At 39.6% G+C, this 25,108-nt stretch overlaps 1 protein-coding gene, 1 long non-coding RNA gene and 1 pseudogene across 4 annotated transcripts in view; 1 reads left to right on the forward strand and 2 right to left on the reverse strand.

Moving 5' to 3' along the window:
* The first annotated feature begins 3,361 nt into the window (after nt 1-3,361).
* LOC118240904 (uncharacterized) lies at nt 3,362-13,231 on the forward strand. The gene is made up of 12 exons (XM_081704708.1): nt 3,362-3,534; nt 3,638-3,973; nt 4,274-4,552; nt 4,904-5,152; nt 7,789-8,085; nt 8,680-8,802; nt 8,908-8,982; nt 9,184-9,234; nt 9,369-9,443; nt 9,915-9,992; nt 10,207-10,287; nt 10,797-13,231. Exons 1-12 carry the CDS (start codon nt 3,423-3,425, stop codon nt 10,802-10,804), a joined length of 1,764 nt encoding a protein of 587 aa, XP_081560834.1. The 5' UTR covers nt 3,362-3,422; the 3' UTR covers nt 10,805-13,231.
* Nucleotides 13,232-14,570: 1,339 nt separating this feature from the next.
* LOC113568751 (cell adhesion molecule CEACAM5-like) overlaps nt 14,571-25,108 on the reverse strand; it is a 159,962-nt pseudogene continuing 149,424 nt past the window's right edge. The window contains exons 10-11 of the transcript XR_014119268.1: nt 15,759-15,866; nt 14,571-15,642 (exon numbers count right to left, since the gene is read on the reverse strand). The product of XR_014119268.1 is annotated as a cell adhesion molecule CEACAM5-like (transcript). The remainder of the gene's footprint in view (nt 15,643-15,758; nt 15,867-25,108) is intronic.
* On the reverse strand, nt 17,531-21,084 carry LOC145652919 (uncharacterized). 2 transcript variants are annotated; one of them, XR_014119201.1, is made up of 3 exons: nt 21,049-21,084; nt 19,230-19,526; nt 17,531-17,627 (listed from the first exon to the last, which is right to left on the reverse strand). It is a non-coding gene; the product is annotated as an uncharacterized LOC145652919 (long non-coding RNA). The 2 variants fall into 2 exon arrangements; XR_014119200.1 differs by having other exon boundaries at nt 17,537-17,624.

The raw sequence follows: 25,108 nt of genomic DNA on the forward strand, positions 1-25,108 counted from the left end.
ATCTAGCACACACACCACAGACAGTCAAGGCACTTAAAATAATAAAGCACTTTAATTCTCAGAACACAGGAAGTGATGTGTTTTTAACACACACAGTCAGTCAGTCAGTCAGTCAGTCCGTCATTACTGGGAGAGTATGGAGCTCAGTCCACTCCCTGTGGTGCTCTGTGAGTAAATGTTCTCTTTATGTCTTCATTAGAGTGAGAGGTGCTATAAGAAGTTGGTAATGTGCAGTCTGAGGATCCTGACTGATGAGATTATGTGTGTTAGTTGTGTAGTTCCTTCAGAAGGGAGGATCAGAGTTTCACGTCCATGTGCTCAGGTGTTCTCACTGTATCCAGATGTGTTATGGAAAGGGTTCTGTTTGATGTACTGGCCTGGAGAACAGAAGGAGAAGTTCTTGTACATGTTTGTACTCAAAATGGGGACAGACCAGTTACCAGTGTACTTCTGCACATCATTGTAGCTGATATGGATGTGATATGGACGCTTACGACTCTAGCAGATGAGTTTGTCAGAGTTTAACAGTAAGACCAGTGAAGAGAGGATTACAATGATCAATACATGACGCTACTGAAACCATGGGGTAGCATTTTAGAGGAGAAATAAACAGATTTAGTGAGAGATCTGACATGAGGTTTAAGTGAAAGTGTGGGGTGAAGAGGAACCCCAAGATTCCTAACTACCTGCCTGTTCACAGCCATGACATCACTATCACTATAGAAACTACACAATCTGTATATTTGGGATTTGGGTCACAGCAACATAATTTAGGAATAGAGAAGTCAGTAGCGTACAACAAACCCAAAGAATTACCACAGATATGAGTGGGAAAACCTACATGCTATGTGGTGTTGAAACAGTTCAGTACAGACTACAAACAAACCCTACAGAAAATCAGCAGATAACATCCACTGCTTGGACTGTTTTGTGTGTTGGGGTAAATTAATAACTACAACAGTGTGATGGAACAATGTAACCTACTGTGTATATTAAGATTTTAACAAACTAAATGTGTAAAAATACTGTAACTTCAACAAATGTAATGTGAGTAAACAATAAAGGAACGTGACGATCAACAGGAAACCAAGACAAACATTATTAACCCTTTTCATTTTGTAATATAAATGAAAACACTTATATTAAGAGGGGGAAGAATGATCTTGACCAACACAGACCGGCTGTAATCAGCCTGACACAAAAGAGACTCTTCGTTTTGTAGATATAAAAGGAAACCCTGTAGCATGAACCACAACACACACAGTTGAACATTGACCCAGTCATTCAGCTGTAGCACCAACCTCAGTCTCTCTGCTGATCACAAGCTCAATTCACAGACAAAACCTCCTCAACAAAGGACTCCCTCACACTCACGCAAACAAGACCAACACCTACCTCCCTAGCAAAGGACCCACTACCACATGAATCTGTCATAGTAGCAGAGAGACGGCGTGTACACAACAGGTCTACAGTCCTAGAACAGCTCACAAACTTTTATTTTCTCCTATTAATACTGCATGACTATTTAAAAATTAATCCCATACACAAATCTCAGAAACAGGTTCACAAATTCAGCAGATTAGTGAATCAGTGTCATGATCCCATCGCTGCATTCGTCTTCTTTCTTTTTTTGTTTCCATCCTCGTTTTCATTTCCATGTGATTCCTTGTTTTAGTTTCGTTAGTTCAGCCCCTCGTTTAGTTCTCTGGCCTTCATTAGTTTCCCCTGTTCCTCGTTTCTACCTTGTTAGGTTGTGTTTTTAAACCCAGTGTTTTCCTCATTGTCTTGCTGGTGGTTGTTCTAGCTGTTATCTGCTCATTGTGTTTGTACTAAGCCGTTGTCTGAGCTCTTGTCTTGTTTCACGTTTATTCAGTCAGTGTTCTGGGTTCTGCCTTGTTGTCTGTGTATCTGTACCCTGTTTTCTCTCCGTTTGCCTGTTGATTTATTTTCCAATTTTCGTGTTTTGCTTTCTGTTTAATATATTTCCTGGATCTGTTCGTATTGGTGCTTTGACCCTGGACTGTCTTAACGACCCAGATTCTGGATTTGCTCTTAATAAATCTCGCTCTTCTCAGCATCTGCGTCCAGCTCTCTATCGCTCCACGTTACACAGTGTGTGTTCATTCTTCATATAACCTTCTAAACACTTAGAGAATGCTGGATAGGATGTCCATAAGTAACAGACACTGTGGAACTGTGAAACAGCAGTAGTGAATCTGCTCATCCCACAGCACACACCACTGTCCAGCGAAACATAAATCACTGATGCCCCCTTGTGTTCACAACTTTCAGCACTCTAAAGCACTCTAATGATGGTTTATCGTGACAGAGTCATGTCTTTCACTTTTGTTTAATTAGGGTGCTTGTGAAAACAGCAGTCATTTTCCCCACTCCATTTGAAGCAGAGTTTAGATGTACATTTATTCAAACCGTTATCTAGCATGTTAAGGTGTTTTTATTAAATGAACAATTATACATAGTGGTAACCAGCATGTTAAGGTGTTTATGGTTAAATTAACAATGATACTTTTATTTTAATTGTGTCTGAAATGTTTTGCTCTCATCTGTTTTCTTTAATAAATTAATGATTTCATTGTTCATATTCATATGTTCCCTCTTTTTATGTTTATAGTGCTGATTTCATTTGTACAAGCTGGAATTGCTCAAGGTGATTTATATTCTGTTTATATATTATTTAAAACCCAAACTGCCATTACTAACTCTATTCAGCTATTAGATGAAACATGGAATGATGGAATGATGTCATTACACATTTATGAAAATTTGCTATTTTAAATGTATTAATTTACACATTTAGCATTTTAGTATATGTATTTTATAATTAATGGATTTATTCAGTATTAAAAACATCTACAGGACCAGACAGCAGTGACTTGTGTGGTGGATTTAGGTTTATGTCTGTGTAATATATTTGTTTTAACCTAACTGAAAAAAAACACTTTGGGAGTCTTGGCCATGTGCACAGATTGGCCACTAAAGGGCAGCATGTGATAGATTTTAACAGAAGGAAGACAAAGCAGATCATAAAATGTTTGATTTTCTGAATAAAAGGAAGCTGTCATATCTATTACAGGACATGATTTATGTGCTCCTAAATTAATGGATTTATTCAGTATTAAAAACATGTACAAGATCAGACAGATGTGATTTGTGTAGTAGATTTAGATTTAGATCTGTGCAATTTATTTGTTTTTAATGTAACTGAATGAACAATTCAAATGTTTAATGTTTCTGCAGGTCATGTTAAAGCTGTTGTGAGTGTAAGTCCTGATAATCACGTGTTCAGAGGAGAGACTGTGACTCTCAGATGTGACATACAGGGAGAAGGAGACACTGGGTGGACATACAGCTGGTATAAGAATAACTACAGTATCTACCCACACACCACATACAATCCATACATGATCAGCTCTGTTACACAGTATTACAGTGGTACATACACCTGCAGAGGGTACAGGGGAAGAGACTCTCAGAGCTCAGAGATCAGTAATGCTGTTACATTAACTGTGTCAGGTGAGTTTGGACTGTGAATTCAGCCAATAGACATTCATAGCAAGGTTGTTATTGTGTGTGAGTGATTTTAAACACCCAATAACTTGTATTTGCTGTGTTACAGTGATACCCCAGGCAGTACTGAGTGTGTCTCCACAGAGCTGGCTGACTGAAGGAGACTCAGTGAGTCTAAGTTGTGAGGTCAGAGACTCCTCTACAGGCTGGACATTCAGCTGGTACAGAGCTGTTACCTACAGAGAATGTTTAACTCCAGTAACAGACATTCATGGCTCTCTGAGGTATTGTGTTGAGCTCCTCTCAGACAGCAGAGGAGCTGCAGGCTCCTACACTCTCAGTCCTGCTGCTCTACATCACACAGGAGTTTATGTGTGCAGAGCAGAGAGAGGAGAACCAGCCTATCAGACACAGTACAGCAACACACAGCCACTATGGATCACTGGTGAGGACATACAACAGCAGTGTGTGTGTGTGTGTGTGTGTGTGTGTGTGTGTGTGTGTGTGTGTGTGTGTGTGTGTGTGTGTGTGTGTGTGTGTGTGTGTGTGAAACATCAGATAATCACATAAATACAATCAAAAGCCTAGCTAGATGTTATTAACTAGATATTATTAAAGCGGTTTTCTATTATCAAAGGAAGCATCAAACTGGTTTTAAACTTTCCGTGTTAAATGTGTTTACTACACTTCTGCTATGATAAGACAATAACAATAACACACGTGATGTATAATTTCTGTTTCTAAGGTCTGTCTCCTCCAGTCTCTCTGATCATCAGTCCCAGCAGAACTCAACACTTTAGTCGTGACTCTCTCTCACTGAGCTGTGAGGGACAGAGTGACTCTCCAGGATGGAGAGTGAGACGATACACACACAGTGGGAGTGTGTCAAATTGTTCATCAGACTGGAGATCAGTTACAGGATCTACATGCACCATCAGATACCTCTACACATACCACACTGGAGTGTACTGGTGTCAGTCTGAATCTGGAGGGAGCAGCAATCCTGTTAACATCACAGTGCACAGTGAGTCTGCATGTAGTGCACTCACTAGTTAAGGAGAAAAGGAAATGTTTGATAACAGGATATTATAGTTCACAATATATAGAACTATCAGTTACTGACTAAGAAAACTGTTAACAGGTTAATAAGAAAAGCTGTTTAACATCTTCTCAGTGTGTGTGTGTGTGTGTGTGTGTGTGTGTGTATGTGTGTGTGTGTGAGAGAGAGAGAGAGATAGAGAGAGAGACGTTAGTCTGCTTTCCAATAATTGGGTGTATTGTGTGTGTGTTCTGTGTCCCTGTTGTGTAATACTCAGTATTCATGCTGGAATCCTTCTCTCTGTAAAAGATGAGTAAAGTGTTTTCTCTGTTCTAGATGGTGATGTGATTCTGGAGAGTTCTGTCCATCCTGTGACTGAGGGAGATCCTCTGACTCTACACTGTTTACTTCACCCCACTATCACATCACACCTCAGAGCGGATTTATATAAAGATGGATCACTCATCCAGACCCAGACTGCAGGAGAAATGACCATCCGTACTGTCTCAAAGTCAGATGAGGGTGTCTACTACTGTAAACACCCAGAGAGAGGAGAGTCACCACACAGCTGGGTCTCAGTCAGAGGTCAGAATCTAAAGATTTCACATCTTTATTATTAGACCAATTTAACCAGAGCCTCAGATGTATGTTGGCAAGAAAATAATTTTATAATTCTGAATCTTGGAGCAGTAATTCTGTCAACATCACAGTGCAGGGTGAGACTCCATGTAGTGAAATTACGCTTGTACTGAGTTTACCGTGAACACCATGAACACCATGTCCTGTCCCTGACTGAACTCTCTTCAGTTTATATATTTGTATTTTCATATGCATTTGAGTATTTGAGACTATGAATACATATTAGTTACATTTAGTCATTCAAGCCACGTAACGTAACTGTTACCCATCATTTTCTAAGAGACAGAATAGATGTTTTCTACATATTCTATCCACAGCAGAAATAGGAAATCAAATTACAGTAACCCAAGTACTCAAGGAAACAGCCCCATCTTGTGTTGTGAAACAGTATTTACATAAATGTAACATAAATCGTTCACATGGAATCCAGTTACATTAATTAAGGCTTAAATTTACATGTAATGCTATTACATTGCTGGATATATTGTAGATAACTGGTTCCAGTGGCATAGTATCTATTTGTAAATTAGGGGCCATTTTAATTCTAGGACTGGCTGGGAGCATTTTAGACAATAAAAACATTTGTGTTCATTTCTGTTGACTTTAAGAACCACCTGTACCATCACCACATTACTCCTACTGTACTATCACCACATTACTTCTACTGTACCATCACCACCATTACTCCTACTGTACCATCACCACATTACTCCTACTGTACCATCACCACATTACTCCTACTGTACCATCACCACATTACTCCTACTGTACTATCACCACATTACTCCTACTGTACCATCACCACATTACTCCTACTGTACTGTCACCACATTACTCCTACTGTACCATCACCACATTACTCCTACTGTACTGTCACCACATTACTCCTACTGTACCATCACCACATTACTCCTACTGTTCCATCACCACATTACTCCTACTGTACCATCACCACCATTACTCCTACTGTACTATCACCACATTACTCCTACTGTACCATCACTACATTACTCCTACTGTACCATCACTATATTACTCCTACTGTACTATCACCACATTACTCCTATTGTACCATCACTATATTACTCCTACTGTACCATTACTGCATTACTCCTACTGTACCATCACCACATTACTCCTACTGTACCATCACCACATTACTCCTACTGTACTATCACCACATTACTCCTACTGTACCATCACTACATTACTCCTACTGTACCATCACTATATTACTCCTACTGTACTATCACCACATTACTCCTATTGTACCATCACTATATTACTCCTACTGTACTATCACTACATTATTCCTACTGTACCATCACCACATTACTCCTACTGTACCATCACTATATTACTCCTACTGTACTATCACTACATTACTCCTACTGTACTATCACCACATTACTCCTACTGTACCATCACCACATTACTCCTACTGTACTATCACCACATTACTCCTACTGTACCATCACCACATTACTCCTATTGTACCATCATCACATTACTCCTACAAGTGTCACATTACTGGACAAAACATTGTGTTGATTATCTGTGTGATAGATTTGGGTCTGTACAGTAACTCTGTTTATCTGACTGTACATGGTAAGATCACAGTCATTTCATGAGTTTAACATCTATTTTACTCATTTAAACTCTTTGTAGACAGTAGCAGAACACACTCAGTCCACATGTATTGTGTTTACTTATTAAGGGTAAAAAATATATACTGTAAATGTACCTTTATTCCAGTAATACTGCATGGTATTATAGCTGTGAAATGCAAACTTACTACATTTCTTGTTAATATCATTATCAACTTATAATGGATCTTAAAAAATAATACACAGGACTGTTGTTTTGGCACCCCTGATTTAAAAGCATTTGTTTGCACCCTGCACTACAAGACCTGATCTCACTAATAGCGCCCCCTACTGTGTTGAAGAAGAGAGTACACAGTGACCTCACATAGTCTGGAGCAGAGAGACGTGTACTTCTCAGTAACCAGCAGCCAGTGTTCAGTTTTAGTAGGTTTTATAAGATTCCAACACATGATCTTATTGAGAGGTGAACATAAAAGCAGAATTTAAATACTGTGTGATTTCTAAAATAGAGCCTGATGTGGGTCTGACTGTGCAGTCTAATTGGACACAAATATTGGGTAGAGAAACCATAATACTCACATGTGAATGAGCAGGAGAGAGTGTAACTCCCTGGACATACTATTGACACAGGGGGGCAGTAGAGTTCACTCCTCTTATCAAAACCGATATAAGTGACATAAAAGAGCATCACAGTCCTAATTACAAGAGTCACATTACTGGACAAAGTGTCCAAGGTGGTACTGGATGGAATAATTAAGTCACTCACAGTCATGGGTTCACGCTTTACCCTCCAATCACAATCAGATCCCACATAATCTCCAGATAATCTCCACAAAACACAGTGATTAACAGATTTGAATGCAGCATCGTGGGTCTAACCTGTTTATTATAATATATGTAAATACAGAGTGACTCCAGGAAGACAATGGGGGTCAGTCAGCTGTAACATGCAGTGTTCTCCATCTCTTTCCACAGATTTACCCACAACTACACTGACTGTGGAGCCTCAGAGTCCTGTGTTCACTGGAGAGTCAGTCACTCTGAAGTGTGAGGTTCAGGGTTATCATGGGTGGACATATCAGTGGTATAAGAAGAAAGCACAGAGTCAGTGGACTACAGTGTCTCAGTCTGTGTTTGACACTGTAAACAGAGAAACTCTCACCATCAGTGGAGATGCTGTAGTTAATGGGGATCAGTACCAGTGTAGAGGAGAGAGACATGACAGACCAACAACATCAAAGAGCAGTAACATTGTTACCCTCACTGTACATGGTAAGATCACTGCCACTTAATGAATTTAACAGCTATTGTATTAATTTAAATTATTGTTTTTAAATAATTTAAACCATTTGTAGTTAGCAGCATAATTCACACTCCATGTATTGTGTTTACTGGGCACAAGGAAATTAGAGCTAGACTGTAATTGCATTTACACTACATGGTATCAGAGCTGTAATGTAATTACAGTTACACTACATGGTGTTCGTGCTGTACTGTATTTACAGTTCCATTACATGGTATTAGAGTTATACCGTAATTACAGTTACAGTTATCTTAGTGTTATTATGTCATTACAAACTTATAATGGCCCTTAAAAGTGATACACAAAATTTATAACAACAAATCAGCTCTGTTAGAGCAGGTGAAACACTGAACAGGGCTGTACTGTGGTCCTACAGGACTTTTATTTTGACACCCCTACTTTAAAGGCATTTGTTTCCCCCCTGCTCTACAAGACCTGATCTCACTAATAGTGCCCCCTTCTGTGTTGAAGAAGAGAGTACACAGTGACCTCACATAGTCTGGAGCAGAGACTTGTGACAAATAATTTTGATTCATGTGATGTTTTTGTTCCCATGAGTTCAGCTGGTGATTCCTCCTCTCTTGGCCTGGTTGGTTTGACTGTGGGACTGAGTTTGGTCATGTTCTTCATCTTACTGACCCTGCTGTGGTGCTACAAAACCAACAAAGATCTGAGATCAGCTGCAGGTCGTTTATGAATAGTTTAAATATTATATGTTTGTATAATACACATCATGAAACCTTTTATAGTATTAAACATTTTTCCTTTATTTCCATGTTGCCTTGGAGCAGAATCTCTGTGTCGCTGTACTGGGAGTCAGTCAGACATCAATCAGACATCAGATCAGACCCAGAGAGAGTCAGAAGGTGAGGGGTGTCAGTCACACCACTGTACACTGCTCAGACCATGAGACAACAGCAACTTTCCTTATTAACAATTAACTTAAAGCTTTATCTTCTCTAAGACAATTTAAATAATCCTTCATCACTTGTGATTCATTCTCTACTGTGTCCAGTAATTTACTGTGTCCAGTAATCATTTATTAAATGCTTTTCCTTTAACCCCAGAAGCTGCCCACATATATGACACAGCTGAGCCAGCAGACAGGAGTGGCACAGGTAAAGATTTCATTTCCCATTGAGTGTAGTAGTGAAAGACTTGAACAGAGTGCAGCTATACAGTAAAGCGCAGAAACCTGTTGTAGTAATAAACACAGTGTACTCTGTGATAAACACACTGCACTCTGTTTCAGATGAACCTGCAGATGACTTCAGTGATGTCACTTACGCTCAGGTCATGAAACATAACAAGAAAAGCAGGAATAAAGGTACATCCACATCTCCCTCACACTGGGATTTAATTCACAACTCACACACAACATCACTCTATTATACATATAAGTATCAGGTTCTGTATAACTACACACTGGAGAATACAGTCTGATCTACATCACTATTGTATATATATAAGTAACAGGTTCTGTATAACTACACACTGGAGAATACAGTCTGATCTACATCACTATTGCATATATATAAGTAACAGGTTCTGTATAAATACACACTGGAGAATACAGTCTGATCTACATCACTCTACTGTATATATACTACTATATATATCTCCTATATAATCATCACATGAGACAAAGGAAACACATGCTGGTCTCCAAAAGCAGCAGCAGTGCAATGTTGGAAAGAAGTGTGTATGATGAGATGTTATTGGTTGATTGGTTAGAACACTAAAGGTCAGTGGGAGGTCACGCCTGTGTTTGCTTTGGTTTTGTTCTCTGTTACTGCAGACACTGGTGCTGGACCCAGTGAAATCATTTATGCTGAGGTCGAACTGAAACCAAAACAGAAAGCAAAGAAAAAAGAAGGTACATGAAAAGGAGAAACTTTAGTCACCTACAGCAGTGACACACCAAGATACAGCTGACCTGAAGAACTCTTAAGATTCTACGTTTTGATTCACTGCTTAGTAACCGTGTGCTTAGTTACCCACTGTAGGTTATTCAGGTCATGTTGTGTTTAATCATTTGGAGGGTTGGACTTCTTCTTGTGGTCTAATTCAGGCTCTTTTGTCCCTACTAGAGAAGAGCAGAGTGGGGGCAGACACTGTGTACTCAGAGCTGAGGCAGGACTCACACAAAGGTCAGAGCTCCAAGATCTATGGTATGATTTCAGAGGTACCAGGCTGTACCGAGCCACTACTGCACCCAAAGACCTAAAGGAACACTATAACTGTTCATAAGAAGACCTTAAACCAGTCATTCAAAACCATTTAACAGTGAAGGAAACAGAGCTGAAGCCAGTCAGCAGATATCACTCCATAGAGTGCTCACTGATCTCCACTTCATTCATTACTGTCAGTACCAGCTGCTGTGGTTGGAAGATTTTTAATAAACATGACTCAGTGAAAAAGAAGCCAGTGTTCATTTTAAACTTTATTTCAAGTGAAACTGAATATCAATGCAAAGTGACTTCTGCTCAGATTTATATTAATTAATAAACAATCATGAAACATGTAAGAGCCTTTCACTGTTTATGTGCACAGAACTGAACCTACCAGCTTTGTTAAATATAGGACAGGTAGTGTGGAGCTGAACTGACAGTGATTCTATGTACATTAAACAGAAATAATGACTGATCCTAATGAATGTTTTCAAATCATCTTTGTCAAGGTTGTTGAGGAACAGCAGAGACTGCTGGGAAACAGAGTTCATTCTCCTGTGTTACTCCCTCAAGATTCTACAAGACCAGGAGTTTAAACCCTCTTATCCAAGTATTCATTAATTTATTTGGTTTAAACACATTTTAAATGATCATGTCAGATACTCATGTCTACAACAGGAAGGTATTTTTATAACAGATGGAGATGTAACAGGTTGGAGGTAAAATCTCTTACAGTGAAAGTGTAGTTTTACCATAAGGAACATACTAGTTTCACTCTTAGTGTAGAAATGCTTTATAACATTAGAATTGTTTTGCTTGTGTGTTTTATCATGTGAATCTAAATATGAAGTGTGCTGGTTGTAGCATAAACATTCCAGGAGAATCAGATTCAGTGGTCTTGGAGTTCCTTCTCTGTAGAGGTGATGAGTGTGTGAGTTCTGTGTGGCTTCACAGCCAACAGACCTTCTGTCTTTTCAGCTGTTCTGAAGCTTGTGATTGAGTGACTGTTTATCTTTGTGTGTTTGTTACTAGAGTCACTCAGAGAGATACATTATGCTCCACTTTTTAACTTTGATCCAAGATTTTTTTTTTTTTTTTTGCAGTGTTATGTAACTGCAGCACCTTGTAAATTAAAGACCTGGAGATTCCTGGTGATCTTCTGTAGTGAGCCTCACTAGGGTTTAACCCTAATCCTAATCCTGGTGATCTTCTGTAGTGAGCCACACTAGGGTTTAACCCTAACCCTACTCCTGGTGATGTTCTGTAGTGAGCCTCACTAGGGTTTAACCCTAACCCTAATCCTGGTGATCTTCTGTAGTGTGCCTCACTAGGGTGAAGGAATCAATATGTATTTGTTTTATTTTGAGATTATTTTTTATTAAGTTTTATATTATGTTTGTGTTTCTGTACTTTTCTAAATGTCTCTGTAACTTTTCTGTGCCGTGGTGTCTGGTATCAAGATCAGGAGTTGATGACTCTCACGAGGTGATGACTCTCAGGCCTCATTCATACCTCTCTCTATCCATCATCCTCCCTCTCTCCTCTTCCTGTCTCTCTCTCTATCATCCTCCTCTCTCATCCTCTCTCTGTCTCTCTCTCTCTCTCTCTCATCCTCTCTCCTCCTGTCTCTCTCTCTCTGTCTCTCTCTCTCTCTCTATCCTACTTCTTCATCTCCTCCTGATCTCACTTCTGTGTTGTTGAATTAACTACTCATTGTTAGGTTAGCACCCTACTTTTTGATGAAAAAAAATCTGATCTGAAGTTTTTATATGTGCACAAATAAACATCAGACTCTGAGGATCAACACAAGCTCCTGACTCTTCATTGCTGAATTTCTAATCCTAATCCTAATCTTAATCCTAATACTGATGATTGTCATGATTAGTCCCTCCCATCTTCCTCGTTCCATGTTTTCCTTGTCTTGTGTATTTTAGTTCCATGTCATAGTTTCGTTTTCTCTGCCCCTCGTTTGATTGCTTACACCTGTTTCTCATTTCTACCTTGTTAAATTCATGTATTTAAACCCTGTTGTGTTCCTGGTATCGATGCTGTTCATTGCATGTTTATCTGAATGGTTGTGTTTCTTTGTACTCTGTGCCTTCATGTTTCCTAGTCTTTGTTATAGCCTGCTTCCCCTGTTTGCCTTTGTGTGTTTTGTTTGTTTAATCGTGTATCTCTGTGCTCTCTGTGTTGGTAATATGACCCTGGACTGCTACAACGACTCAAGAACGAGGGATCACAGAAGCTGGGCGGGACTAATCATGACAATGATGTTCTCTAGTGGGCAACCCCAGTGAGTCTCAACACTACAGACTGAAGGATATGAAATACATATCACGGTCAGTATCACAGAACTGGACTGTCCCACCATTACTAATGTCACCAGAACCACCACTATTACTATTACTCCACTGGTTCAGGAGGACACTACCTCTGGTCACCACAGATCAGCCCCACTACAGTACTGAGCTCCTCCCCCTTGTCAATCACTCCATCGTGTTGCACTCTTGTTTGGTAATTAGTATTAGTGTGATTAAGCATTTCTTGTTGTGTAGTTTAGTTGGGGAGTCTTACTGATACACTGCTGAAGCGTTCTTTAAGTCTTTATCAGTCTAACAGGTTTTTGAGCTTACCTTTGTCTGTTACTGTTGCTTTGGCTCCCTTGATATTTTATTTCTTCAGGCAGTGGTAGCTCAGTGGTTAAGGTACTTGACTTGTAATTTGAGGGTTGTGTGCTCGAGCCCCACCACTGCTAAATTGCTACTGTTGAATCCCTGATCAAGGCTCTTAACCCTCAATTACTGAAGTTATATTCTGTCATAATTGTAAGTTGTTTTGGATAAAAGCATCATGGTATTTTTGACCTATGCCTGCTGTTTCAGATTGTGGTACTGGATGTGTGTTTAGGATTTATCCACCACACATTAAACTCACTCGGGTTAAACTTTGGTTCCTCACATGTTTTCTGGTCTCGTGTGTGTGTGGACGTCACTTTCCTCTTTGTTGTCAGGTGTGGTTTTCTCAGTATGTGTGTGAGGGCACTGAGACTCAAAACACAACATCTGAAACCCTTTTAACTGGTTGGATCATTTTATTGATGTTTTAGTAATACAAGCCTCTAGAGATTATATTTAAAATAATTTAATTGGTGTTTTCTTTTGTTTTATTATTATTTACTGTTAATGCAAAAGGCAAAGATGTGCTTCATGTACCTTGACCAGATGCAAATGTTCTGTAAAGCAACATTCATGAATTTGATAAAATTGTTATAAAACATTTATAACTTTACTTAGGGTCCCTTTGATATACAATGTAATATTTCATGTGCCAATTCACATAAATATTTAACACAGTTCTTATACTGTATAACATGTATGACGGTTCTGGGTGAAATACATAAATAATCTCATTTGAACTTACAGTGATATGCTCTCCTATTTATGGAGAATTACCCATCGGCCACCATTTAGACAAGTGTTAGTCACCTACTTTAGCACAGTGCAAATTCAGTCATCAAGCTCATTATTTTCCACTGATTTTTGTAGCTGTATAATCAACCACCTTGTGGTTTTGGTTATGTTTACTTCATGATCATTTTCATCACAGACATGACAATGGTTTTATTTCTTGATACCAGTTGAGCATAAAGTCAAATTGCCATTGGTGTCATGTCACGTGGTTCATAGCAGAGGCTTTAATTTCCCGTGGAACTTTAAAAAGTGTTCTGATTTAGAACGAGCAAACGTGTAGAGTCTCACGCGGACTGTCCTCGTGCACAGATTGGTAACGGTTATAGAGACGTCGGCGTTCCTGTCAACGCTTTTCTGAAGTAGGACAACTCAAGATATTGTACTGACCAGAATCACTGGATATTCTAATAAATTTCAGACATAAGCCTCAATATTATTGGAATTAACAAATGTTAGATAGACCTTATGTATTTTGTACTTCTAGGTATCAGCATTAATTCCTGTATTCTACAGTATTCTAGTTCGTTGGTATGTTGAATTCTACCCTACTGTACTGAAATAGAATATTCTATGAGTAAATGACAAAGCACTTTTGTAAGATGCTCTAGATAAGGGCGTCTGCTAAATGCCGTAAATGTAAAGACAAATGTAAATGTCATTTCAGCTATACACAAGTACACAGCAAAAACGAAACAATGTTTCTCCAGGACCATGGATCTAACATAAAGCAAGTACAACAGCCAATACACATGAGTGCAAACAATACAATACAGTGCAATAATGTCATACAATAAATGCAGGACAGGACCAATACACAATGAACAGACAGTGCCTTTATTTTGACCAGTACACAGTACTGGGAATATGTAAAGTGGGTTGTGCATAGGAGTTAGTGACATGCTACACTGAACATAGCAGTCACCGGTAGCAGCCAGAACAGTTCAGAGTACTGTGCTGATTTAGTACATTACTCTGTGCAAGACTGCAAAAGAAGTGCATATATGTGTGTGAAGTTTGACTTCAGCATCTTCTCCGATACAAAACCTGTGTGTGCGCGACTGCGTATAAGCGTGTGTGTGTGTATAGAAGTGTCCATTTGCTTGGAATTGGAACTGGAATTAACCAGAGTTCAGGATTCTGATGGCTTCTGGGAAGGAGCTATTGCACAGTGTAGAGGTGAGGGACCGGATGCTGCATAACCTTTTTCCAGATGGTAAAAGGGTGAACCGTTTGTGTGAGGGGTCTTCCACAATGCTGGTGGCTTTTCGGATGCAACGTGTTGTGTAGGTGACCGTGATGGAGGACAGAGAGACCCCAATGATCTTCTCAGCTGTTCTCATTATTCTCTAATCACTTGCGGGTCTTGCGGTCAAAGACGGTGCAGTTCCTAAACCAGGTAGTGATGCAGAAACAGGGGGAGGTCCACGTCCCAGTCTTTCTCGTGCAGCAAACAAAACGTTCTCAGCTTGGACTTTAAGGTTTGGTGAAATCTTTCTAAAGCACCCTGGGATTCAGGATGGTGGGCGCTAGATACGCTAGATAAGGAGATGTTTATTTTGTAGAGGGGTGATGTCAGGAGATGACAACGTAATAAAAATAACATTTTGGGGCAGTGGGAGCTCAATGGTTAATGTACTTAAGCTGTAGTTAGAAAGCTGCTGGTTCAAGCCCCACCACTGCCAGGTTGCCACTGTGGGGCTCTTGAGCAACTGAGGATTACGGGCCTTCAAGTTGTACTCAGTCATAGTTGTAAGTTGCTCTTTATAAAAATGTCAGATAAATGTGAAGACTGAAGGAGGTGTGTTGGAACCTCCCGTTCTGGAGATGTTCCCTCTACCCAGCTGTCGAGTCATCAGTTTAGTCCTTGTTCAAGTCTCTCAGATCCCTACAAATGACACACACAATAGTAACATGTGCATAAAAGTGAAGACATTGCTGCCTGATACTTTATAAAATTGTCAGCTGGCAGTAAGTTACCAGAGTTCAAACATTCAATCTCACATGTGAAAAGACTTCAAGCAAACAGAACAATGTCCTTCCATCTTCAGTATTTTACTTTAGACTCTCACTCCTCTGAGACTGCATTCTGGCTTCTAGTTTCAGTCAGAGCTGTAGAAAAAACATTAAACACAGGATTCAAAGTGTAGGTGTTAGAAAACTCCCCCTGGTGTTATTGGATTATTATTTAATAAACCTTTATTGCTGTTTTGGTCTTGTAGATCAGAGAAGGGGAAAAAGTGTGTCTTGTCTCTAATGCAAGCAACATGTCGACAGTTTCAATGATTGTGGGGAGAAAATCAGGATTTTATTAAACCAGCATATAAAATCGTTTTAAATGTCTGTTTACAAAAGTATAAACTATATATAAAACCTAAGTTGTTGGTGGTTGTGGTTCCCATGGTAACCTGTATTGTTTTCATTCATCTCTCTGCTCTGTCGTGACTGTGTGTTGTTTGGCTCTAGTTAGTGTGTGTATTTACACTCATGTTTCTTTTAGTATTTGCAGTCTTGCCTAAAGTAACATTTTCTGGTTCCAGTCATTGTTCTCTTCACTCTTGTTTTTAATTACTGGTTTCATGACCATGTGCTGTTTTTATAAACCCTGATTTTTATAGATTACACATTATAGACACTTTACTGCCATGTGTCCTGCTTGTCTTTGCAATATTAAGAGTCATGACAATGGAGAAAGTCATAAAAACACAGAGAAGAAAGACCAACCTTACGATGCGCTTTCAGATTCAGACAAATGTAAGATTGGTTCCTCTTTTCTTCCAGTGTGTGTAATGTGTGTCTAAGAGGAAGAGTTCTTACCGTGAGCTCTGTAGCATTTGACTCCCAGCACGATGGACACTAGCAGATATGGAGAGACTGCCAGGAGACTACTGAGCCGACTGAGGATGGAGAATGGAGCTTCTGAATGGGACAGAGCTGATCTCACACACACACACAGAATTAATCACAGCTGAAGAGCTACAGTGCTTCTGTGACACAGTTAAAACTAAACTGAGCAGCAAATCCAAAGAGTTTGTAGGAGCAGGTTTTCTAGAAAAGGGAATCACACAACAACAATGGACACTTAACACTTTTATGACTGAATAATAAGGATTCATATAGTAAAATATCCAGTCAGGCATAATTATATCAACTCAGAGCTCACAGATAACCAACACCATGTTTTCTATTATTATAGTCTGTCAACTGATACTCACCAGTAAACAGACCTAAATCTACTACACAAGTCACTGCTGTCTGGTCCTGTACATGTTTTAATGTTGAATAAATCCATTAATTCAGGAGCAAATAAAGCATGTCCTGTAGCAGATATGACAGCTTCCTGTTATTCAGGAAATCAGACATTTTATGATCTGGTTTGTCCTGTTTCTACTAAAATGTTATTGACTGCTGCCATCTAGTGGCCAATATATGCACATGTCCAAGACTCCCCAGTACATGTAGTGACAATCTAATTTTTTGGCTTTAGTAACTTTTACTAAGGGTTGATAAGCACTAATATTTCATATTTTTGCTGAATATATCAATGATACATTTTATTTCTACGGTGGTTATAGACCGTAAACTGGTCCTCACCAGTAACGTTTAACCAGAGTGCATCACTGTAGTTTGTGTAGTAGACTGGGTTTCCTCTACCAGCTCTGCACCAGTACTGGCCTCCATCAGAGGGCGCCACTGAGCTGATGTTGTAGGAGTTTGCTGCAGTGTTGGTCTCATTCTCAGGTTTCTGTGTGTGTCTGGACCAGTAAAAGCTCCAACCAGCAGACTGGTCCAGCTTACAGTGCAGAGTCACTGGGTTTCCCACCAGTGCAGCTCCTTTAAGGCTTGATGTGAGTTCAGGTGTAGGTTTAACTGCTGATGGAGATGAAACACAGTTCAGGACATGTAAAGGCAGAGCGCATAGAGATATCTATGAAATAAATGACTAACATTCTCCGATTACAAATAGATGAAGTATTTAAGTAGTTTAAATATATTTAAATAGATTCTCAGTACCATGGTGCAGCAGTATTGAACCAGTAGATTAATCAACAGACTTTTAATTAACTGTTTATGTCAGATTTGTTTATAATCTGATTAATTCAGTTGTTTTCACTTTATTTAGAGTGTCTGTAGATGTTAATGTCATGATTAGTCCCTCCCAGGTTCTAGCTTGCGTGGTTTCCCTGTCTTGTGTGTTTTGGTTCCATACCTTTAGTTTAATTTTCCTCCTACCCTCATTTGATTGCTTGCACGTGTCCCTTGTTTTTACCTTTTGGTTCTTGTATTTAAACCCTGTCTTGATGCCGGTGTTTTTGCTGTTCATTGTTAGGCTTGAATGTGTTTGGTTGTTTTGATGTTTTTGCAAAGCCTGTAAGTTTTCACTCCTTGCCTTTGTGTTATCTTAGCCTCCTTGTTCCCTAGTCTTTGTTATAGCCTGCTTCCTGTTTGCCTTCATGCACTTTTGCTTTGTGTTTCCTAGCTTTCGTGTATCCTAGCCCTTGTCTTGTTATTCATGTGTCCCCATGCTCTCTGTGTTGGCTCTATGACCCTGGACTGCTTTAACGACTCTGATTCTGGTTTTGCTCCTATTAAATCTCGCTCTTCTCCACACGTCTCCTTACCGCGCAAAGTTTCAGTTAACCTGATAAGTCGCTGAACATGTAACAGGTATAATACATACCATCTTAGCATACATAACAAGCTGTTATAGACATGCTGTTAACATTGTTACTGGATTTTAACTGGACTTTGAGATGGGGTTGGGGTCAGGATTACACTCCAACTCATTCACATGTGAGTGTGATGGTCTCTCTACTGAATATTTTTATACAATTAGACTGCACAGTCAGAACCAGCTCAGGTTCCATTGTAGAAATCACACAGTACTTAAATTCTGCTTTTATGTTCACCTCTCAATAAGATCATGTGTTGGAATCTTATAAAACCTGCTAAAACTGAGCACTGGCTGCTGGTTACTGAGAAGTACACGTCTCTCTGCTCCAGACTATGTGAGGTCACTGTGTACTCTCTTCTTCAACACAGAAGGGGGCGCTATTAGTGAGATCAGGTCTTGTAGTGCAGGGGGGAAACAAATGCCTTTAAAGTAGGGCTGTCAAAATAAAAGTCCTGTAGGACCACAGTACAGCCCTGTTTTCACCTGCTCTAACAGAGCTCACTCATTGTTATAAATTTTGTGCATCACTTTTAAGATCCATTATAAGTTTGTAATGACATAATAACATTAAGATAACAAGAAAAGAAGTAAGTTTGCATTTCAGTTCCAGTATCATGTAGTGTAACTGTAAATACAATATATATCTAATACAATGCACTGTGTAATTACTTTACATCTACAATTTCCTTTGTGCCCAGTGTGTGTTATGCTACTGAATACAAATAGTGTAAATTATTTAACAAACAATAATTAAAATTAATAAAATAGACATTAAATTCCTGAAATGACAGTAATCTTACCATGTACAGTGAGGGTAACAGTGTTACTGTACTGTGATGTTGTTGGTCTGTTATTTCGTGCTCCTCTACACTGGTACTGATCCCCATTAACTACAGCATCTCTACTGATGGTGAGAGTGTCTCTGTTTACAGTGTCAAACACAGACTGAGACACTGTAGTCCACTGACTCTGTGCTTTCTTCTTATACCACTGATATGTCCACCCATGATAACCCTGAACCTCACACTTCAGAGTGACTGACTCTCCAGTGAACACAGGACTCTGAGGCTCCACAGTCAGTGTAGTTGTGGGTAAATCTGTGGAAAGAGATGGAGAACACTGCATGTTACAGCTGACTGACCCCCAGTGTCTTCCTGGAGTCACTCTGTATTTACATATATTATAATAAACAGGTTCGACCCATGATGTTGCATTCTAATCTGTTAATCACTGTGTTTTGTGGAGATTATTCGGAGATTATGTGGGATCTGATTGTGATTGGAGGGTAAAACGTGAACCCATGACTGTGAGTCACTTAATTATTCCATCCAGTACCACCTTGGACACTTTGTCCAGTAATGTGACATTTGTAATTAGGACTGAGATGCTCTTTTATGTCACTTAAACACTTTTGTAACAGCAGAGTAAAAGCATAGTTATAGTTTCCATTTTGCCCTCCACAAGAAACAGAATACATGTGGACTCAGTGTGTATTATGTTACTGACTACCAAGAGTTTATTTGAACTAAAGAGTTTAAATTTGTCACGTCCGCAGACCTGAGCGTTCCCCGTTTCCCTAGCAACCGAGTCACTTCCAGGTTGTCGTTGGTCTCCATGGTTCCGTGTCTCCTCCCCTTTGTGTCCAGCTGTTCCGAGTTTGTCTCTGATTACGTTCCTGTGTGAAGCCCGTTCCTACTTTTGTTTAGTTATATGTCGTTTGTTCTGGCCCCTGTGTGTTTAGTTATATGTCGTTTGTTCTGGCGCCTGTGTGTTTAGTTATATGTCGTTTGTTCTGGCCCCTGTGTGTTTAGTTATATGTCGTTTGTTCTGGCGCCTGTGTGTTTAGTTATATGTCGTTTGTTCTGGCCCCTGTGTGTTTAGTTATATGTCGTTTGTTCTGGCCCCTGTGTGTTTAGTTATATGTCGTTTGTTCTAGCCACTGTGTGTTTAGTTATATGTCGTTTGTTCTAGCCACTGTGTGTTTAGTTATATGTCGTTTGTTCTGGCGCCTGTGTGTTTAGTTATATGTCGTTTGTTCTAGCCACTGTGTGTGTAGTTATATGTCGTTTGTTCTGGCTCCTGTGTGTTTAGTTATATGTCGTTTGTTCTGGCTCCTGTGTGTTTAGTTATATGTCGTTTGTTCTGGCTCCTGTGTGTTTAGTTATATGTCGTTTGTTCCAATGCCTGCTTGTCTCTCATTAGATCTCATTTGTTCTCTATCACATGTAGCTTGTATATTCCTGTTTAATCGCATCCCCATCCCGCGTTGATGTTTAGTTTCCCTCTGTTGTTTTCCTTGTTTGGTTCTCTGCTGTTCCCTTATCTGTAATATTGTCTGTGAGCTTTAGTTAATGTTATTTTGTCTAACTTAGTCTCGCCCTCACCCTATTAGCCTGTTCCTCTTATGTTTGCTTATTCTTTGTTCTGGTCGGTATTGTTAGTCTGTGTCTGTTAATAAACACATTTAGTTTTTATATCCCCTCCGTCCCTTATATTATGGCTTCCCTGGTTAGTTCAGTTTCACATAACATCCAATGCGTCGGCACTTCGCAAGTGTGTTCACTCTCCACCCCTTCAGCATTACAAATATATGAAATAAATCAACAGAATATAAATTACCTTGAGCAAGTCCAGCTTGAACAAATGACATCAGCACTATAAACATAAAAAGAGGAACATATGAATATGAACAATGAAATAATTAATTTCTTAAAGAAAACATGATGGCAAAACATTGCAGACACAGTTAAAAAAAGTATGTATAACTGTTCATTTAACCACAAACATCATAACATCCTGTTTATTACTTTAACAAGTATACAGTCTAAACTTTGCTTCAAATGGAGTGGGGAAACTGCCGTTTTTACAATCATCCTAATTAAACAAAAGTGAAAGAAATTAAACTGTCGTGATAAAATATGTTTAGAGGGCTTTAGAGTGCTGAAGGTTTTGAACACAAGGGGGTGTCAGTCATTTATGTTTCTGTGGACAGTGGTGTGTGCTGTGGTATGAGCAGATTCACTACTGCTGTTTCACACTTCCACAGTATCTGTTACTTATGGACATCCTATCCAGCATTCTCTAAGTGTTTAGAGGGTTTATGAAGAATGAACACACACTGTGTAACGTGGAGCGATAGAGAGCTGGACGCAGACACTGAGAAGAGCGAGATTTATTAAGAGCAAATCCAGAATCTGGGTCGTTAAGACAGTCCAGGGTCAAAGCACTGATACGAATAGTTGCAGGAAATATATTAAACAAAAAGTACAAAATCTGGAAAATAAATCAAAAGACAAACGGAGAGAAAACAAGGTACAGATACACAGACAACAAGGCAGAACCCAGAACACTGACTGAATAAACGTGAAACAAGACAAGAGCTCAGACAACGGCTTAGTACAAACACAATGAGGAGATAACGGCTAGAACAACAACCAGCAAGTCACTGGGGAAAACATTGGGTTTAAAAACACGACCTAACAAGGTAGAAACGAGGAACAGGGGAAACTAATGAAGGCCAGAGAACTAAACGAGGGGCTGAACTAACGAAAACAAAACAAGGAATCACATGGAGATGAAAACCAGGATGGAAACAGAAACAGAAAGAAGATGAATGCAGCGATGGGATCGTGACACTGATTCACTAATCTGCTGAATTTGTGAATCTGTTTCTCAGATTCTTGTATGGGATTAACTGTTAAATAGTCATGCAGTATTAATGGTAGAAAATAAAAGTGTTTGTGAGCTGTTCCAGGACTGTAGAACTGTTGTTCTCCATCTCCCCATTTCTGCTGATAACATGAAGCTCTGACAAAGAATCCAGTGGAGTTGTGTGTGTGCCGCCTCTCTGCTAATACTACATATTCATGTGGTAGTGGGTCTTTCGTTAGGGGGGTAGGTGTTGGTGTTCCTAGTTGAGTGAGTGTGAGTGGGTCCTTTGTTGGGGAGGTTTTGTCTGTGAATTGAGCTTGTGCTCAGCAGAGAGCTCAGCTGAGTTACTGTGTCAGTGTTCAATTGTGTGTGTTGAGGTTCTTGTCAAAGGGTTTCTTTTCATATCTATAAAATGAAGAGTGTCTCTTTCCTCAGGCTGAAAACTACCAGTCTGTGTTGGTCATGATCATTCTTCCCCCTCTTAATATAAGTGTCTTCTTGTATATACTTTGAACCTCAAATACGGTTTGGCTTGAAACGCAATGGAAGACAAGCATAGAGACTAACCCCATGCTGATAGTTAGGTGTGACGGCCGAGTGCCACAGGGCAAGGAGCAGGACACTCAGTTCTGTCTCGATGTGGACAGACATTTATTAATCAAGAACAAACAAAAAACACTGTGGTACTGACATTAAACACGCAATGTAGTGTGATACAAACGATGAACTCTAAACATGCACAGAAACAAAAGCACAAACGAAAACATTAACATGTGCTAACAACTTCAGGTACATCTAACAATGACTGACAATGACCCCCCCACACACACAAACAGGGAATAAAATACATACATAAATGAAACAAAGAACTGGATGCAGGTGTGGTTACAAACAAGACACAAGACACTGAACACAGTCAACAGTGAACTCTCCCTGCACATGACAGGATGTACCACATGACCAATGGAAGGGGAGTGAACCGAGACATTAGGAATCTAGGGGGTCTTCTTCACCCCACACTTTGTAGTTTATTGAAATCCACTCTTCACTGGTCTTACTGCTAAAACTCTGACAAACTCATCTGCTAGAGTCGTAAACATCCATATCACTTCCGTGTTTCATCAGTTACACTGATGTGTAGAAGTACACTGGTAACTGGTCTGTTCCCATATTGAGCACAAATATGTACAAGAACTTATCCTCCTGTTCTCCAGGCCAGTACATCAAACAGAACCCTTTCCATAACACATCTGGATACAGTGAGAACACCTGAGCATATGGAAGAGAAACTCTGATCCTCCCTTCTGAGGGAACCACACAACTAACTCACATAATCTCATCAGTCAGTCAGGCTCCTCAGCCTGCACATTACCAACTTGATACGGCACCTTTCACTCTAATGAAGGCATAAAGAGAACATTTACTCACAGAGCACCACAGGGAGTGGACTGAGCTCCATACTGTCCCAGTAATGATGGACTGACTGAGTGACTGTGTGTGTTAAAGTCTCAATGCTACCTGTTTTCTCAGAATTAATGCGAGTTCTTATAATGAGGTTATTTTAAGTGTCTTTACTATATGTGGTGTGTGTGCAAGCACATTTCTGAGAAAGCGAGAGAACAAGAGGGGGGAGTGTGAAGGGAAGAGAACGAGTGAGGGAGAGAGAGAGAGAGAGAGAGAGAGAGAGAGAGAGAGAGAGAGAGAGGAGGCCATGGTTTCCATTTTATATTAAGTGCCTCCACTGTGTGGTGTGTATGTAGGACACAGTGAGGCCATAATTATTCATCATAATTATTATAAAGAATATTATTCATTTGAACTCATTTATTTAATGTAAATGTGTTGAATACACATTTGCAGGACCTCCATGCTGGGGGAGGGAACAGGAGGCAGCGCTGATCCACTTCTCTCCCCTGGAGCAGTTTGTCCTGCTCCAGCACACAAGGGTAGCAGTCAGAGGAAGAGCACTAGAGAATTCCTCAGGGTGTCTCACAGGGACAGACACACGTGTTCTAGTATCAAGCCCTCATCACTCAGACACCACAGTAAGATGATCACACTCTAAACACTTTAACACCAGATCCATGCAAACTCAACACAAAGTTTGTGGAGAGTTGAAAAGAGAATGTGCAGGTGAAAGAAGAGAGAATTAAGTCTGATTCTGTACACTTTAAATGAATATTATTAAACACCACTGAGTATCAGTAACATGAAGTAGAGAGCAGGTCACTATTTATCACCTCTAAGAGTCCATAACACCCACCACCCTGCACTTCCTCCCTCTGCTACACAGCTGAAATAGAACAGAAACCACAACACTCACCTCCCTCTGAACTCATGCCTCCATTTTATTAATGTGTGTGTGTGTGTGTGTGTGTGTGTGTGTGTGTGTGTGTGTGTGTGTGTGTGTGTGTGCGTGCGTGTGTGTGTGTGTCCAGGGGATGTTGTGGGGTATTAATAATCTATTGTTTCTACAGAGTCTTTGTTGTTTTTGAGACACAGAGGTACATAAAGATGAGTGATGGATGGCAACTGCAGGGTTGATGTTAAAGATAGTAGATAAGTATTTGGACACTTGTTTGAGGCCCCATTTACTCTTGATCTCACTGTGCTGAGATGCCGCTTGTGGCTCTCAGTGGTACTACATTTTATATCCTTCTATTTACCCTTCACAAAACTTAGAATAGAACATATCATACAGCTCTATCATACAGGTGTACAGCTCTATGTTACAGGTGTACAGCTCTATCATATAGGCATACAGTGGAACTTTTATTAATGGTATAGGTAATGGGGAATTTTATTAACCATAAAGTTAATGGGGGATTTTATTAACAGTATAGTTAATGGGGACTTTTATTTACAATAAAGTTTATGGGGGCCTTTATTAACAGTATTGCTAATCATGAGTTTTATTTACAATATAGTTAATGGGGACTTTTGTTAATGGTATAGGTAATTTGGACTTTTATTAACAGTATAGATAATGGGGCATTTATTAATGGTATAGGTAATTTGGACTTTTATT

This window comes from Electrophorus electricus, chromosome 21 (genome assembly GCF_041902795.1).
Source record: "Electrophorus electricus isolate QZ-2024a chromosome 21, ASM4190279v1, whole genome shotgun sequence".
Lineage (NCBI taxonomy): Eukaryota > Metazoa > Chordata > Actinopteri > Gymnotiformes > Gymnotidae > Electrophorus > Electrophorus electricus.

Bases quoted from the DNA above. Each gene is read 5' to 3' on its own strand.
- LOC118240904 (XM_081704708.1), top strand. From the start codon at position 3,423: ATGATCAGCTCTGTTACACAGTATTACAGTGGTACATACACCTGCAGA. The intron at 3,974-4,273 runs GTGAGGACATAC...TCTGTTTCTAAG, and splicing joins ACAGCCACTATGGATCACTG to GTCTGTCTCCTCCAGTCTCT. The intron at 8,983-9,183 runs GTGAGGGGTGTC...CTTTAACCCCAG, and splicing joins GACCCAGAGAGAGTCAGAAG to AAGCTGCCCACATATATGAC.